This window comes from Beta vulgaris, chromosome 2 (assembly GCF_026745355.1).
Source record: "Beta vulgaris subsp. vulgaris cultivar EL10 chromosome 2, EL10.2, whole genome shotgun sequence".
Taxonomy (NCBI): Eukaryota; Viridiplantae; Streptophyta; class Magnoliopsida; order Caryophyllales; family Amaranthaceae; genus Beta; species Beta vulgaris.
The window spans coordinates 27,351,724-27,371,007 of NC_079203.1; the positions used below are offsets into that span (position 1 = coordinate 27,351,724).

At 37.2% G+C, this 19,284-nt stretch overlaps 1 protein-coding gene and 1 long non-coding RNA gene across 8 annotated transcripts in view; one reads left to right on the forward strand and one right to left on the reverse strand.

The window, feature by feature from the left end:
- Positions 1 to 19,284, reverse strand: part of LOC104884934 (phospholipid-transporting ATPase 2) — a 41,093-nt gene that overhangs the window by 18,989 nt on the left and 2,820 nt on the right. For all 7 annotated transcript variants that reach the window (XM_048638910.2, XM_048638907.2, XM_057392559.1 and 4 more), the window contains exons 3-10: positions 18,006 to 18,219; positions 13,760 to 13,876; positions 12,630 to 12,722; positions 12,367 to 12,541; positions 9,735 to 9,901; positions 9,100 to 9,204; positions 1,702 to 1,799; positions 1,479 to 1,621 (exon numbers count right to left, since the gene is read on the reverse strand). In XM_048638910.2, the coding sequence (XP_048494867.1) occupies positions 1,479 to 1,621; positions 1,702 to 1,799; positions 9,100 to 9,204; positions 9,735 to 9,901; positions 12,367 to 12,541; positions 12,630 to 12,722; positions 13,760 to 13,876; positions 18,006 to 18,219 (1,112 nt within the window). The remainder of the gene's footprint in view (positions 1 to 1,478; positions 1,622 to 1,701; positions 1,800 to 9,099; positions 9,205 to 9,734; positions 9,902 to 12,366; positions 12,542 to 12,629; positions 12,723 to 13,759; positions 13,877 to 18,005; positions 18,220 to 19,284) is intronic.
- LOC130590360 (uncharacterized) lies at positions 15,960 to 16,788 on the forward strand. The gene is made up of 2 exons (XR_008968018.1): positions 15,960 to 16,319; positions 16,355 to 16,788. It is a non-coding gene; the product is annotated as an uncharacterized LOC130590360 (long non-coding RNA).

The window sequence follows — 19,284 nt, forward strand, 5'->3', positions numbered from 1 at the left end:
CCCAGACCAACTATGGTTGATTATTCAGGGACAGGTGGGTACATCCTTTTCCCAGCAAGCAAAGAATATTTTCTGTTCAAACTCTTAATTGGAAAAACAACTGTTCTGCTACTTCGACAGCTCATTTTTTGACCTGGATCTTCAATTGTTGCTTGCACAAGACTTGAATCAATATCTGGCTTCTTGCTAGCACCACCAAGGCGATAATTAACCTAATTAACCACTGAAGTGGTAGACTACCGCCTTCCACGACAACCTCTGGATTCTGCAGCAATAGCAGCATAACCTCAACTTAATGAACAAAGGAATCTCAAACCCTCAAGCAATCTCCATATGTGAGCATCCACAACCTCATTGAGTACGAACATCCTGTAAGTCCAGAGATATGAAATTGTCTTCCTTTCTAGTTTCCCACCCTTCATTAGGGTCTAGGCCTTGCTCAGAAAACCATTTCTTGGGTTTTGGCCTTCAGATCAGTCAACCCGGGAACCTACAATAACCCTCTTCTAGGCCCAAAGCTTTACCCCAACATTTATGAATTTTTGCCTGCTGGAAGTTTCCTGCTTGGATATATACGTACTTAGATCATTGAAAAAGTTTCATTTATCACCAAAAGAATTTAAAAGAGGGGGAACAAAAAGCCACTCTCCATGTCACCATTGATCATTCTAATCACCTCCAACAACTAACACATAATTTGTCTCCACAAATACCAAAAACAAGAGTCTGAACTCTCTCTCCTTCGTATAATCTCTCGAGTAAAATATGAGCAACAATCAACATTATAAATAAGGGACCACTCAATCCCATCAAAATGATCTTCCCTCAACCTGCCCAGAAAAAGGAACAAGAAATTTCACAGTATCCACTACCAAAATTTGTAAAGGTCCTATATATTAGAAGAGTAACAGGTTTATGACACGCCAGCCATGCAATCAAGGAAGTCTCAAGCAGAGGTACAGTTAAGTAATTCACTAATGCCGATGAAACAAGAATGGATGTCTACAGATACAAACCGTGATCACTATTAGACAGTTAAAACGGTAACTACATTCAGAAACACAAGTAAGGCTGGTGACGCTTTTGAGTTTTGTCATGAAGGTCCTATGTTAGTCAAACTCTTTCATTTTACCTTAATTCATAAATAAGATAGAAAGAAAGTAAACAAACCACTATAGCAGGTGACTGTAGAAGGGTGATAGTAAATCTCATGCAATAACAAAGTAAGATAGTAAATCATTCAAAAAAAACCCTAGGAAAGCCATGATCAAGATAATACCAAAGAAAAGAAATATTACAAGAGAAATGTGCCAACTACAACCACAAAATCCATATGAATGTATGCCACTATAAAAACTAAAAAAAAAGTTCAACATAAATGATACACCCAGATCAGCGAATGTAGAATGTACACATAACTAATAAAACTGAATCAGCAAATAACACATACGAGCAAAAATTTATTGCTGAGAACAAACCTTGCAACGCATCCCCACTCTCACTCCCGTAGAAAACTCCGCCAATGCAGCACTTCTTAAAGACCATTTTGTTTTCAGTTAAGGTACCAGTTTTATCAGTCAAGATATATTCAACTTGTCCCAAGTCTTCACTTATTGCTGTACTGCAAGGACAAAATACAATAAATATCTTACCATATTCTTCAGATGTAGGACTTTGTAGAAGCAATTAGTAATATCTTACTTTGTTGCATGAGAGGGTACACCTGTTTCTTGGTCAAACATTTCTAAATCCCAGTCGATGAATTTTGCATATAAACTCTTCACAAGATCAAGAGATACCTGCCACAATCCACATACAAATTTCACATGTTAGACATACTGCACCAAGTTATACATAGCTAATTATTCTTTCTTCAATATACATGCTCATGGAGCAAGCATCCAGGTTTCATATAATCTCAGACATCTCACTTTTTTGTATGACCAAGATTTCAGCTCTCAGTTTGACATGCTCTATGGTTATATCTATCCCCAATTCATCATAATGTTCACATTATAAATCAAGTGAATGCATCTCCTGATCATCAAAAGAAAGTTATAAGATAGAATTAAGATCTTCAAAGTCAACTCAAGAAAACCTTTTCAAAGAAGGGGGGGGGGGACCAAATAACTCTGAACAGTTCTCACTCCCAGATACTCAGCATACAGTTCAGTCGCAGAGCAGACCCATGAGGGTTCAAAGTTGTACAAAAAATAGACCAATAATTCAATTTGTAATTTACAACCGAAAACTGGGGATTTATACGGTTGGGTTACACTTTAAAGGATAAAAAAAAATCAAGTAGGGCATATTATCATTCTATCAATTATATCACATCAAAATTTATCACATGAATACATGAGCAAAACATTCTGATTTTTTTGCTATATTTAGCAATTAAAATGTGGTATTTCCTATGTAGTTATTTATCTTGCTTATTTGCTTTTGCACAGTCTCTAATGCACATCTTTGACATTAATATCTTTAATTAGGTATTAGTAAATATTATGAAAATTTATTCTAAAGTTATACACTAAGACGAATCCAGTAAACTCCCACTCAACTACATTTTTTTATATATAATAATCGCTACACATGGTCAAAGTACTCTAAATTTAACTAAAATATTCTAAGAGAGACAAATAAAAAATATCAAAGGGAGTACTTCAAGCATGCAATAATTCATAAGTAGTATAGTAGTACTATTAAAATACTGAAAATTTTGGAAAATATTGATTACAGCAAAGAATATATTAACTCATTTGAAAATAAATTGCAAATGCAAGCATGAAACTGAATCATATGGGGTTTAACCCCTGCGTGCTTGTGAAAAGAAAGCAGAAACTTCGCCAAACTTGGCAGACCACTAAACCAAGCGAATCTAGCTGATATATTTCGGCACATCATATTTAATAGCGTTTTTAAAGTTTCATTTTTTTGTCAATTTCCTTTTCAAATTTTTACCAGATTCATGCAAGTACAGTTGAGCCCACTCAACCCTCTGTTAAATTTCCCCCTGCAATAGTTGTATTCTGATGCCGATTATTGAAAGAAATTCCTACCCATGGTGTCAAAACAAGGCCACATTGTATCGTATCACCGGTGTCGTAAAGGTTTTCAAATCTACCGAACCAATATTACTCGTATCGTAAGGGTGTAAAAAAACCGCATTTTAGGCGGGTTTTAGGGATATTTCATGGTTTAAGCCGATATTCAACGGTACGACAACCGCATCATCCCCGTTCCCACATCACCGTGACCGTTACCGCAACCGTGACGAAAACCATATTTTCGAACTAAGTTCCTACCAAAAGAACAAAGCACAAAACTAGCAAGAAAGAGTTCCTTCTGGTTTAGCATAGGACTAAATCATGATGAAGAACCCATATACACATGAAGAAGTTAACCCTCGGAGGTTTATCGAAAACCCATGTGATTTCAGAATATTATCTAGACAAATCCAGAGTTGAGTGCATCTATGCAGCTTTTTCTGATTGTTAACTGACTGATATGTACTTAGTGAAGAAATCGGTGGATTTTGTGCAATCTTTCGCAAGATGATTCTTTTGAGAGGTCTTGCATTTAGATTTAAGGTAAAACAAAGATAGCACCAAGCATTTTACAGTCTAAGACCTAAGCTCATCAACCAAGCAAAGGATTAACAAAGCTAGAAAATGGAAATGAACTCAGATTGAGATATGAATACAAAGTAATCTCAATCAAGAGGTAAGCTCAAAAAAACTATGTTACTCGGACTCTTCATTTTACCTCAAGTACCCGTGTTGGATCCTCGACACTCGGACATGGATGGCGCACTTAGACACTTCGTTTTGGGCCAAAAAATTAAAAAAGTTCTAAAAAAATAGTCGGACACTTGGATATGTACCCGTGTCGGAAATAGGTACCCGAGTCCGAGCAACATAGCAAAAAAATCAAATTCGTGCACAAAGCATAAACTAAACAAACAAAAAGGATGAAAAAAACATTAAAAGAGAGAAGGCATTCCATACATAAAGGATCACCAACTTCCCAATGTGTACAACTTTAACTCTCCAGCTCAAAGCTAAATTCATTTCAAAATTAATCACACATTTTCGCCTTTCTACTATTCAGATACTAGAGTACTTCTAATCAAGCCCTAGATTACAATAATGGAGGCTAGGATCAATCATAATGACTAAGAACAACCTAGAACGGGAAAGCTCCTCATCATTCTTGATGCTACTGATCTCCCAATTTCAGCCAGTGCGTCTATGCATGAACTAAAAGGAGCATCATTGCATAGAAAAAGCTAGACAGATTTGAGAAGTTAAGCAGCCGTTCTTTGAATAGACATAGCTATTCAGAACTAAACAAGACTAGAACAGCAATTTAGGGGGCCAGAGAAGGAAGATAAGATTGCATTAACTGATCACCACCAATTTCATACAATTCTCAACATTCCAGAGGTTAAGAGCTCTCCCAAGGGTTCCTATTCTGTTTCTACTTTTCTGGATGATTTGTCACTCAATACAGTAGCCTTATCAGCACATCCCATTATCTACATAACAGAATTACTAGTGGATGACAAGCTTGCCGCTTCTAGAAGATGCTTAGGTATTTCCAGTACTATTCTGATTATTCCCCAGCTCAGCACTGCTATAGAAATTCTCCAGCTCAGCACTATCATTTCCCTTCTTGCCCTTGTTCCTTCTATTGTAAGTCACTAGCACAGTTGGCCTACGGTGAGGCATAGCAGCTACCCCAAAGTTAAAAATGTTCTTTTCTGGTTCAATGAAAATCCTGCTGAATTTTCCACAAGATAGAGAAAATAAGGTAGAAAAGATGGAAGAGCGGCGCCTGAGGATTGAACTATCTTCTCCACCATCCGCCAACCACTAAATGAACGCATAAGACATGGCAATCAAGGTTATTGTTATACCATCTCAGGAGGAATGTCATAAAGCGTGTTCAGCTATTACCCATATGGTAATGTGTTAGGAACAGCTAAGAGCCAAGATGATTCTTTGCTAATTTCTCAGCATAATAGCAGATTTGGAATAATTAGGAAGGACTCATGAAGAATTTATAAGAAAACTACCAAGATATGATTGTATTGATGATTAACACTGGTTTCAACCTAACCAACATTCAAGAGCTTAGAGCTCTCCCAAGTAACCACCCTCATTGAACTTGTCAAATTTTAAGACGCTCTTCCCATTCTGAGTTGCTCTATATTTGTACTACTTTCCCTAACAAACTATCCAACTTATTCTCCTAAGTAAATTAAAGAAGATAATATATGAATTATCCTCCCCTCCCCTAATATTAGTTCTTAGCATTACCACCCCCTAAACTTCCACCTTCTCCTCAAGGTGGATCGTAATCAGCACTAAATTATTGGCCTATGCAGGTATGGTCAGTGACCATGAAGTTCCTTCATGCCCACGCATGGCTTGTGCTTGAGCTCATGCTGTGGCTCCTCCTAAGATTGTTATGTGGCTGGCTTGAGTGGCTCAACTATGACGAAAGAGCCCTGGAATTGATTAGCGAAGGAGTTTGTGAAGTGGTTAGTGGAGAAGGGAATGGAGCTGTGGAAGAAGAAATCCGAGAGTTTGCAACTGGTTGGTTGGAGAAGTTGGTGGGAAGAATGGTTATGTAGTGCAAAGGTTGAAAAATGAGTGGAGTGACTAAGAATTGCGCGGAAGTTCTTCACATAAGGATGGGTGGAGTGAGTGTGGTTGTTAGCTAGGTATGTGTACTGGGTTTTAAATTAATAAGTCTAGGCTTCCTAGATATAGGTTTGTGCTTAACACTTGTAAAATTGGGCTCAACATGAATCAACTCCCCAAACTTTAGGCTAGCCCGCTTCAGGGTACTTTTAATTGCATTGGTTTGGCTCAAAAACATGTGCTCCTAGCAGCCTGACTTCATTGCTGCCGTCATTAGCTTGGTCCATTGCATACTTTCCCTTAACAGCCTCTGGAACTTTCCCTTCACCAGCCTTTCTTCCTTGCTTATGTCACTTTTCTGGCAATTTAACAGTTTGTCCTTACTACCCTCACCTTTAATGTTGGCTTCATCACGAAGCCAACAATGGCCCAACAATTATGTGAGTCACTGTTTTATCCTTCTGCTCATTTTCTCCAGCAAATCCCAGCACCCTTCACCACCAGGCACCAGCCCTATCTATACGGGCCAAGAAGCCCAGACCACCACCAGAATTTCCGCCAGGGACAAAGCGTGAATAATCCGTGGTTTTCTCACCAGAAAAATTCCCAGATCCACCACCTGCTGATGCACCCTTCACAAATCCTCCTCCTCTGGAAGCCATAAGTGGTGTTCCTCCTTCATACTTATATTTCTCGGCCAAGAGACCTAGAACACTACCAGACCCACTTCCACCGGCACGACCTAGTTCAAATGAATCTCTTCTTTGCTTTCCAGATTCAACAAGCAACCTACTTCAACTTATAACACTATATCTAACACCAAAACCCATGCTGGTGTAGCCTTCGCCGGATCAACATTTTTCTCCATATGTATGCTCTTCCTTCGCTACAATCACTTACTCTTTTCTTCTTCTTCAAGCTCTTCTCCAGAGTAACTTCAACTCTCGTTGGATGGGAGAGAAAGCTTCATCAATTATCTTCTTTAAATCTTTTTGAAGGTTCTCAAAACGTCTTCTCATGATCTCTATCTCTTTAGTGATTTCCTTTTCGATTACCTCCATTTTTAGACCTGGAGAACAGGCAACTTCCATGGCAGAATTCTTTTTCTTTACCAAGAAAATCAGGTACTTAATTCCCAGAATAGGGTTGCTCTGATACCATCTGCTAAGAACCAAGGTGATTTTTAGCTAATTTCTCAGCCTAACAGCACGTCCAGGAAGAAAGACTAATGAAGAACTTAAGAGAAAACTACTAAGATATGATTGTATTGATGATTAACACTGATTACAATCTAACCAACATTCGAGAGGTTGGAGCTCTCTCAAGTAACCATTTCCCTCACTAAACTTATCAATTTTCATGATGCCTTTCCCATTCTAAGTTGCACATATTTATACTACTTTCCCTAATAAACTATCCAACTTAATTCCCAAGTAAACAAAAGAAGATAATATCTAAAATACCTTCCTCTCCCCTAATATTAGTGATTAGCACTTACATACAAGAAACTTCAAAGGTTCATACCATTGAGTCTTATTTTCTCAAAGCAGCATGAGGGGTGGTGGTGACAATGATCATGACACAAGGGAGATGAATTTTGGGTTTTGGGTAGATTATACATCACCTTCTTTTTTATTGGCGGGGGGTTGCTGTTGTTTGAATTACAACTTGATCTAGGTAGCCCACAGAACAAGGAAATGACTCGTATGTTTCATTGGCAAGTGGCTTAAGACTGAGTTGTAGGTCATAGTTTAAGGAAGTATGAACTATGCACATTGAAATTACAACTTAGAGACAAACAAGTCCCCTTACTTCAATTTATGTGATTCTATTTTTGGAGGCAGATAAATTCTTATTAAGTCTAGAGTAAAAATCAAACCCAGACTCCAAAAAAGCTAAAGCAAAGTTGTGTGCTACCCAAGCTATATCATGTGAAGATAGCCTTAGAGAGCAATTCATAGGGAAACCAAAATGCGATTCCACATAACTTACGAATAGAACCCCTAGTGGAAGCATAGTTCGAATATGCAGTTTCGGCTGCGGATGCGGAAACAGTCGTGGTATCGCTAAAACGGAACAGATACATTCATCACAGACCACGTTGCGATTTTGCACAAACTAATAATATAGACCATATTTTTATAGATGTACTTAAATATCATAAATCAGATTTCTATGCTATAAGTATAATCATTGGAAATTGGTATAGTGGGGAAAAAAGATAATTAGAGTGAAAGACTCAAACTGGTAAAAGAAAAGAAAAGCTAGGTAAAGGTTGCTGTATTTTAATGGCAAGTTAACATCTTTCAGTCTTATATAATAAAGATTAGAAAAAAGAAAAAAGAAAAAAGAAAAAAAAAATCAGACCCTCCACTAATTCATTCACTTCTGAATTACATATTCCCTATCAAGGAACAAGTTGGGAGACTCTTTGACCACCTAGTCTACTTTTATAGTTTAAATAATACAAACAATCACACCCCAAACGCCACGACTCAATAAAAAATCTGATCTAGACCGAATAGTCATTTAATTATGAAAAACAGATGTCCTCTACCTCCCTTCCCCTTTCTCTCTCCTTCCCAGTTCCCAAAAATATGAATAGTGTAAAACAACGACTTTCTGGCCAAAAACTTCAAGAAATCTGGCCATGGCAATCAAAAGTAGCCGTGATGACCGAGCAAAAACAGCAAAATTGGCCGAAACCGGTACGTACTAGCCGAACAGCTCGAAAATGCGGTGTTTTCTAACAACCAAATGAAAGTTCGTTCATAACGGTTCGGTTAAGTTAAAAATTGTGTCAACTCCCGGTGCGTTACAACTCGACCGCATTTTTGCACAATGAGTGGGAGATTACGAAACATGTACATTGCATATAAAACTTCCCCAATGCCCTTAGAAACAGCCAAACTGGAATTACAGATGGCCAAGAGTGACTTAAAGATGGACTTACAGCCGAACTTCCCTAATGCGTCGTGTGTGAGTATGTGTGCTGGTGCATGTGTATGCGCATCGCGCGTGTGTGTGCCTTACGTGTTCGAGTGTGCGCCCGCATGTGTATGTCTGTTTGTGTAGGTGCATGCATCGATGTGCGAGCCCGCGCATGTTATGTGTGATTGTGTGTGTGCATGCACGCATATTGCGGGCGAAAGCGAGGGCGAGGGCGTGTTTGACACTAGTGACAAATAAATGCAAAATGACTACTTCACAACAACAAAATAAAAAAAAAAGAATAAGACAATAGTGATCAATTTAATAAATTTATAGCCAAAGATACAGAACATTGAATCTTTTGCCTCCATCAAAATTAAACAATAATAACGACCATATTGGAAGTAAGAATCTAAATATGAAACAAACCATTGAAGAGGATACAACTACAGAGCATATTAGATGGAGAAAGCATGTCGGTTTCCAAAAACTAGCAGAGGGAAAGTCAGCTACTCACCTTTATAGAAATGGGTATCATTATGGAACATAGCAGCTCAAACCGTAAAGGGATAATCAGCAGTTCGTACCACGGGCCCTCCAAAGGATATAAAACATACCATTGCTGCTAGGAAAAAGGGGAAAAGGAGTACAAGTATAAGCAAGGTATCAAACTCACAATTCAAAGTTCAAACAAAACAGATGCGAGTCATAAACACAGATTAACGCATGGAAGTTCTGTCAAAGAATACCTTATTTGTACAAATTTTGTGAAAACACATCAAATGTTAAAATACCTACTTGTCGTCGGATTTTGGTTAAGTAGTCAAACTTCCGGTACTGCCCTCCCTGTTTTCCTCCCTCTTTTGTGTGGAAATCCAATGCACAAACAGGAAAGATAAAAGGGAAGGTCAATGACCAGAAGTTTAACTATTTGGCTGGAATCTGCCGACAAGATCGGAATTTAATAAAAAGTATCTTATAAAGTCATTTCTCACCAAAAAAAAATATGTAAGGTGTTTTTTCAATAAAACTATAGCATACAGATCTTTTCTGACAAAATATCCTTATAAAATAGACAACCGTATCTATTTATGGATGTTAAAATGATTGAACTATAGAATTATGTAGCATATATAACATACGGAAGCACACCTTTCTAGCTTCAAAATCCTTCCAGACATTTCCAGCTACTCCAAGAACAGTCACAACTACTATCTGGAAAACAAATATTGCCCCAGTCAACTTGTCAATCATGGCATCGACAGCCGTTAACTTGGGCTCTGGGATCCCCCGGCTCATTCCAAGCTTGGTTTCATTGCCTGGAAAGATAAATTTAAAAAATAATGAAGAAAAAAGGATACAGCCATTACAACCTTGCTTTCCAAACCCCTTTGTGAAACATTGCACAGATATTTGAGAGCCAGTAGCAAAAATCCTACACGTTTGCATGAATTCAAGATGCTACTGAAATGGCCAAGAATCTAAGAAACCAACATTACCTAGTGGCCTAATGCTTGAAATTACTCAATGTGGTTACTTCGTATATTTACAGATTTACATTATATAAGCAAAAGCTTATGTAGCAATCATCTCCCATTCCGGAGAACACATCCAAACATTTATATAAGCAATGAACTCCTTTCATGAATACAAAGCCCATATTCATGATAATATCGAATGTATGCTATTAGGAGAACCAGTCTCCTACAGTCTAATCCAAGCTTCTTTCTGGTCAGCCTGGCTTAACCCCAATAAGGCCACCAGACCTGATATCTAACAAATTAGAGGCCACTCACTTCAACAAATTGGTGATCATATAAAGTAGCTACTCTTAAACTCTGATACATTGATCTCTCACAGCCATGGTATTAAGAACGCCCGAATCAGTTCAGTTCTCCAGTACTGGAAGTTTGGAACAGTTTTCAGCATTGGCAAACCAAATTTGACTAGTTCAACACGGTGGATTTTGTCAAGCCGAAATTTTGGCTAAACACACCAGCAACCGTGACATGGCCAATCTGCCAGCATTTCCCGTAACATACCATGACACTACTTTTCAGATTCTTTTTCAGAAATTCCCACTACCCAGTATCCAGTGCTCCCTACTATGAATATTACAGTGTTATAAACTCAGAAATACAAAGATTTTATTAACTATTACAATCTACTATTGTATCATCATAATATTGGGGTATACTCAAAAAACTAAAAAACCACCTAAAAAAGACTAAAGTAACAAATTTGTGGGTTAAACTACGAATCCACTGCCTTGAATCTTGATCCACTTGGCTATATCCGCCCTCTCCTAATTAGTTCTTTCTCTTTGATTAATTCTTGACTAGTAAAGGAGCAATAACCAATTTCTTGACAGAACAAGAAACAGGCACTGCCCCTACAAATGGATAAAATCCCTTTTGGGGGCCAAATACCTCCGATTTTTACAGCAGGTGACAAAGAAGAATGAGAAAAATCCCCAAAAAAAAGCAAAAAAGAACATAACCTCCGATACGATGAACAAAAAAAAAAACATATTGAAGTCCTGATTGTACGACTTTGGTATGATGTCCTTCTAATGTGGATTCGCGTAGAACATCACGGCACCATACAAACATGGTATATAGGATAAAATAAGGCCCAAACGTAGAAGTGTTGCACCCCCTTGAAATGAGTGCATGTACATCACACCTCCTATGGTCGTTACCAAAGCTCAATACAATGAGATCATAAGACTTCCTCTCCTTATTAATCAAGTAAAACTACTCGCTTTTACCGTTAAAAGGAAGTTCTTTTGTTACTGGCTTCTTCATAAACGTTCGGGCGCCTTTTGAGGGCTCCCTCACTTGTTGGAAAGCGGTAGCAATAGGATCGATAAATCAAATTCTTTTAACTCTCGAAAACTTCAAAATGTGCATTTACTAATCCATAAAATATTTTCAAATGGCTCATAAAATACCGGTGGTGAACTAGGGAACTAGGTGGGGGGGGGGGGGGGGATTGCATTTTAATAACGTGGTAGGCATTGAATGTATTTATTCCAATGCGAAACTGCAATTGTTTCCGTGACCATAACCATAACCATAACCGCATTTTCGAATCATATTCACGATATTACCAAAATAAATTAGATAAGTAAGTCCTTAAGCAGCGGGAAAGACTTGTTTTCCTAAAATTTTATAAATTCATCTTAAACTTAAACAAGGCGAGCATCAGGACTCCCACAGAGCTTTACCACGTACAAGAAAAGGGCCAGCTGCTAAGGGGAAAAAAAAAAGAACCAGCACAGGCCCTCAAAATCAAAGATAGTTACACTAAGGCACCATTGGTCTTTAGAGGCTCTAACCACACATAAGACTTAATAGAGTTATTGAACTTCATAGCAGCACTCCTGTTCACAGACACGTCCTTTCAAGGGTATCTGCATCCCAGTTTAACAACCCAGCCTTTCTCTATTTTTCTTTATCCAACCCGTTCCTTTCCTTGGTCAATGGGTTGAATTCACTCCAATAGAGACAGTAGAGACCAAGAAATCGTGCAGTGTATTAAAATGTACTCCTAAAATAAGAATCAGACGGCGTGAAGAGCATCTCTCAGTAGTCAGTACTGAACACGAAGATGAATAGTACTCGTAGAACTCGCAGAGAGAGTTAAAAATGAATGACTGAGATGACTATTGTAATTCCTACAGCAATATTAAATCCCTCAACTTATATGAGAGCACAATAATATAAGTATTACAGATTGGAGATTTCAGCATTTGTCAAGATAACGCAGAAGTAGGACTGACCAGTATAGACTGCCACTCCACAAGCCCATTCTGTATTCCTTAGGTAGCATGACTGAAGAAGTGTGTTCTTAATTGTTACAGGACATAAATCATTGTCAATGAATGGAGGAAATAATCTGAGATTTGCATCAAATCTCATAATATCCTTATCCGGATTAGGGCACTCGACGACCCCCTGCAAATGGTACAACATGGCATACAATTATCATGATACAATTTTCTTTCAAAAAAATAAACGAAGCTGAAGAAGAGCGAAACCATGCCTTCAATTTGTGTAGTAGTTCAAAATCTATTCCCGTGCATGCTGAGGGAATGACTCTTGTCTTCAGATCAGTTTCACCATCCAATGCAGAAGTCTATAGTTTATTTTTGACTAGTCAGGAAAAAGGCAATGTAGTAATAGCATCAAAGCTCAAAGTCTTATAACATTGACTTCATTAGCAGTTAGAACTAACTACATAGTTTTCACCAAGATAAAGAAGACAAGTAGTAAGCTACTGTCCCTATTGACATTCTTCGGTCACTAAGGATCCTGTAGCATATTCCAACCACATAACTGTCTCTTTTCCCTAAAAATTAAGTTTTCCACTCAAAAGCTATATAGCTGGAAATCAACCAAACCCTATTGACAAAAAGGTAATTTCAACTTTATCATTTCTCAACAAAAAAGATAAATTCAATACAAGAACTAGAACTAACCACGACATGCAAAACTAGAACCACCGAACATTAAGAAATCTTCTCTCATATCATAGGGAAGATATAAAGTTGCAATTCTAAAAAGCTCTAATTAATATCGATAAGAAGGCAGCAAGTTCAAGTTGATCTAGAGTTTAATAGTTTATTTATGTGACTATAAAGTATAAACTACTTACACCATCGGAAAGCAACAAAAGGACAATTCTATGTTCAAAAACCATCTAGTTTTTAATCTACCTAGGTATACTAAATTTTCCTAGTCTGCATGAACAATCTTAACTTCAGATAATTCTAAAATAAACCCCAGTTTAGTAAACCTCTTCCTGTACGAGTTTCTTCTTAATCTTGTGAAATGATTTGTAGATGATAGTATTTATGCTTAATGATTGCTCAACCCTCCTATTGTACAAGGCTCCTTATACAGAGTTTCTTAGACATCATCCCACCAAAAGGAGCTGACTGACCATTATAGTATAATCAGCATGCACAAGAACCTGCCAACAGGCACTTTCATGAAAAATAAATTTCGAGTAAGATGCTTCCAAGTTGATCACTTATCGGCTCTTTAATAATTCGACTTCCTTCAAATTACCATGCCAAGTCTATTCATACAATGATTTCCTATTTTCCATTGGAAACCATTAAAAAGAACATAAGCAGACAAATTGAGACTACGTAGAGATCAGCAGATCACCTCCACATAACATATCCCTTGCGGGTCAGAAGAGCCAAGAAGAACAAGATCACATGGAACTTCATCATTCTCACGAAGCCACACAAGATTGCCCACATGAATATCTTGAGCTTGGATCTGAAAGGTGTTACAAAACAAAAAATATCAGATTATATGCAATAATTCAGACAATCTATAAAAGGAAATCTCAACATGTTTGTGGACTTTGTCACAATGACTATGATAAGCTTTGCTGCCTGTTGATGATAAAATTTCTACATCCCCAACAGACTTACTTGTTCATCTATGTGACGATGCCTGGAATTCGCTAAGAAAAAAAGGGAAAAAGCAAGATGACGGAATATGTGAAGAAAAAGCTGGAGGCTAAAGGTTATCAACTATGCAGAAATGCATGAAAACTTTGACAACAAAAAAGAGCAATCCACAAAGAGATTTTGACATAGGTAGAAGCTATGTTGTACGGAACTAGAAACGGGAAACAAGAAAATAAAGATATTCAGAACACGAGGAAACCAGGGAATGAGATTTTCAAAAAGTTTACTAATTAGATGCCCGTATTTGGAAAAATAGTTTGTTGTTCAAAAAGACATATGGTTCTCTGATAACTTTTTATAAGAAACCAGTTTTACTTTACAATTAAAGAAAAAGGATATAACAAAATATTTAAAGAAAAAAGAGAAATCAATTAATAACTGTTAAAAAAATGAGAATTATTATGCGAATCTTAGTCAAATACTCTCATCGACTCTAGACCAAAATTACATAATTCTTCAAAAAACATCTGAAACTCCTTCAGTCGCAAGTTGACTTTCACGACAATCTTTGCCACAATTATTAAGGGTATAATGCAGGTAGGATACAGGATCGGGGATGTGTTTCTTAAAGAAAATGAGAGAACAGTAATAAAAGTAGGTTGTTAATTTTGTTAGAGGGTTGAGAGAATAAAAAGAAAGAGCAGGTAGAGGGATGGAAAGTTGAAAAGGTAAAAGGAGTTGAGATGGTAAAGAGAGAAGGTTTGTTTTTCAACTCAAAAGAAACAAATTGTAAAAAAAATTTGGGCATGGAAATAAGTCAATAACTATTTTACTTTTGAATTAAAGAGAATAGATTAAACAATTAAAAAATTCACAACAAACATGAGTTATCTTGGCCCTTCTACTACTATGTTCAACCAACCCTTGTAAACCACCCCCCCCCCCTCCCAAATAAATTCCCCACAAAGATACTCAGTTTTGTGTTCGCTTCTGAGGCTCAAGTCAAAGATAGATGAAGATTGGCAATGTTGAATCACATCTCTCATGGTTGACGAAAAGTAGATTTTCAACATCACAACAGTGCATTTGGCATATCATGCTGAAAAACTGATAAGCTGATTGGAAAAGCTACAAACAAGCTGACAAGGTAGACGAAATTAGAAAAGATAGTCACTCAAGTACTTTATGTCTGTTATGGTAAAAGTGACAAAAAGCTGAAAATTTATTTAAAACAGTAGATAAAAGCTGAAAAGTTTAGTGAAAGGTATCTGGTTTTGAGAAGCTACTCGCATTAATGACTTTGATTAGTTAAAATTGTATATTTTAGCTGAAATGATAATCTAACTGAGCAAAATTCCCAACAGAAACGCCGAGTCCAATCATTAAGAAAAAGAAAAAGATATTTGACTTTTCATTTCCCTTGGACAATAGTTCCATTGGTTAAGCATCCCCGTGCCTAGGCAGAAGCCAACGGCTTGAGCCCAGTCAGTGCTGGATCCAATAATCAATAGATATATCAAATTATCTGTACACCTTCTGGAAGAAGAATGCCGACAGAATTTCAGATACAATAGACATTCTTCTGATGTTTCTTTCTTTTTGATTCCCTTCTTTTGGATTCAATCTTTTTCCATTAAACTGATTTTTGGATACATTCTGATCAAACAAATTCTGAAAGTTACCATTACTATAAACTTATACTGCTAAAAAAACAGCCTAACTGAAATTGATAGCTGAAAATATAATGCACTAGGTGAAATGATTTCTCCTGACAAGGCTGACATATATTACAACATTCACGTGGCTAAAGCTCTCCATTTTGTAGCTCCAAATACAGAAGCAGCTACTCGATGTTCAAGATCTACAAAAGCCTCTGAGCTTCTAGTTTGCACTTCAGTGTGTCAGTAATACTCTCAAGTCTAACAGCTTCAGAGCCATTAGCTCCTTGCACATTTCAAGCATGCAGCAAAAAAAAAAATCGATAGCATGTGTATCCGATAACGGTTGTCCTTTTTTCCTTAGTAAAGGGGGAGAATATTCTGTGGCGGTTGTCCTTTTTTCCTTAGTAAAGGGGGAGAATATTCTGTGGCAAGGCTCCACAAGAATGGGTGTAGACCTAGGTAGCACGGATACGGATACGGGAACGGGTACGGGGACGGAAAACGGCAAAATCAAAATTTCCGAAAACGGGCACGGCTTGGATTCGGCAAAAAACAAAGTAAATAAATATAATACATTTAATAAATAATACTGCCTTAAAAAAATTTCTACATATAATCTTTTTGCACAAAAAGCATTAAAATTAGGTAATTTTTTTTTTTTGAGGGGAATTTAAAATTAGGTAATAAGTTTTGCACCTTCTTAGAATAATAAAATATATAAGGGGTCAAAAAGAAAAAAGAAAAAAGAAAAAAGAAAAAAAAAATGTTAGCTGGACACCCATAAGTTATAACCTCTTCCCTAGATAAGTCAGACTATGAGAGAAAATAGAAGGTTGCAGCACTACAAGTACAACTTTACTAGAAAAATAATCAAATATGCTGTACAGCTGTACTGTAATGAGTTAATGACTCATGCTTTACCAATTACCACGGTACCACCCTTACTTTTCACCTTCTCCTTCAACTAAAAAAAGTAAATAAGACAAGAAACTGAGGAAAGGACAATTCGAGCATGATCGGCGAGCACTTGGACTGACTGCCGGCGACGATCGGCGACAAGGAGCAACGAAGAACTTTGAAGGAGTTTTCAGTTCAGGTGAGAGAGAATTTGAAATTCTCCAAAAACCCTTGGATCTGATTTTGCCCCTTTAAAATTTCATAAATTGACTGGGTACGTTTCTCAAGCTCCAAAAACGTACCCATCCCGTACCCGTTTGCATACCACCCGTACCCAATTCTTGCCACCGTACCCACCTTCCCAGATTCGTTTTGGGTACGAATCCCAGGCGAATCCGTCCCGTACCCGTACCCGGTACGGAAAACGGTGCCTGGGAGGCGTACCCGTGCTTCATAGGTGTAGACTGAGGCCAGAAAACAACTTTTATCTCACAAGGCACAGTGAGAATTGATTCTGAATACATTTTGCAAAACGATATATTGTTTCTGTCCAGCCATAGAACCCAATATGTAGAAACAGAATCGCACCACCATAAGTTCTCCCCTTATGTCATCCAAGACCCATAAAGAAAATCTACAGGTGATCAAGGACAGTAATTGAGAAACCCATAAGTTCTCCCCTTATGTCATCCAACACATAAATGAGGAACCACACTTCATCTAATCTTCAAAAGGACCCACTATTATTCATATTACATTCTTGAACATCGTTCTCCAAGGTGATTAAACTTTCACTTTTCTAGGAACTTAGGCTACCAAATTCTTAGGGGGAAGGTGAGTGTGAGGACTTCTCCACAGGAAATTATAGGTGTTGCATCGACATCCCAAGATCTCCTACCAAGATGACCCAAACAAGGATATCAATGAAGCGGAATATATCTTCACTCCAGGTCATTTCTATTAAAATTGAAATTTAGAAGTTAACAAGGAACCATGGGAGAGTAATAAAGGTGATGCAAAAGAAGAGACAGAGGTTGCTCTAATCAAGCTTGTTAACATAACCCCAATTCCTCACCTTATATTTGACCAAGAAAAGAAAAGGCAACAAGACCAAAAATATATACATTTTAAGGACACATAGGAAGAATGAAAGCTGAACAGCACCACAGTGACTCCTCTAAAGCTTATATAAAAAGATATTGTCCTGGAGGAATCAAGTTCTAAACCCAAACTATCATATTTAGCCATGTAAATGCCAGCAACCAATATTTGCATCATAAAATCTAAAATGCAATTATGTGAAAAATATAATATATGACAGGTAAACTTTTTAATTGTTTCCACTCTCTGTGTGCTTATGGCTTGTGCCAGATATACTGAAGAAGCTGTGGAAAAAGGAAACAACTATGCAAAAATGAGAGAAGCGAACCGTACATGCTTTCTAATGCCATCCTTTACAACCCACACTTCTTTCTCGTTTGCATTCTTGTCAGAAAGAAAACGATTGTAATCATCCCAGGCTTCTTTCGTTGCTGATACTGCAAATATGAATATAAGCGGACCCCAGGTGCTGGCAGGATTAACAGGGGTGATGAGCGACCATAACTGAAGACAAGCAATCAGCAGAAAATACTGGTTCATAAATCGGCTGCAAAAAAAAGATACATGTATATCAACAATCAGCTGGAAGAACCTAAGATGGCCAGAAGGAAGCATCCTCAACTATGAAGTTTCAGAACAGAGACGATGGGCTTGCAGGTGTTGGAATATTGAATATTATACAACTAAAAATAGCATAACGGAGAAAGTTTTTTATAAAAAAATAAAGTAGAAGAAATTGGTAACAAGTCAACCATAAAACAAGAACATGTCCCAGAACAAAAAAATACATTTCAGATGATTTCTTTTCTCTGATAACTTAAGAAATAGACTATATATTTATCAAAAATGTCTCAGATTTACGAAGATTTACGACATCAAATTAAAAACTCCTAAACTGGAAAAATGATAGCAACCATCTACGATCTAGCTGAGAGAAAGAATTCAAGAAAGGACCTTCTGGAAAGCCTAGTTGGAAGTCACGGCAAGTAATAAGTTCACTGCCCAGTAGAAATGGAAAAAGACAAATTTTAAAAATTCAAAAGATGGTCACAGTTACAGGCCAGTTATCATAACAAAACTTGTTCATTGAAAGTGCAATGATGTATGCAATTGAGGCATCAATTATATTTCACGAACTAAAGCATAATTGATAGAGCAAGAATAAATCAATTCTGTGAACCTAGAGGTTTGAAAGTATGAGCACACTCATGCTACTGAAAATCAGTCAAATTCAGATTTCCAGAGGCTGTTTAGAGGGACCCACATGGGCAGAGTTTGATAGAAAGACTAGAAGTTAGTTCCTTGGACTAAAACAGTTCTCTGTAACAATTTATAACAATTTATAACAATTGTATAAAACAGTCTTTTACTTGTCAAGTTTAGGCATAGCTCGCACATACACGAACTCTATAAGATTTTCTTCATCAATAAAAGTTAAAGTGCCTGAAAGAATCAGTGGTAAAGGATTATCATTTTCGGAGTCCCCAGATTTAATATCAAACCCCAAGTTGGTTAACATTCTGCAAAATAATACATATGCAGCTTGAATGAATAGACCTCATAATCTTTCTTGGCGGTAATGGACCTCCCAATCAGCTCAATATATTATGAG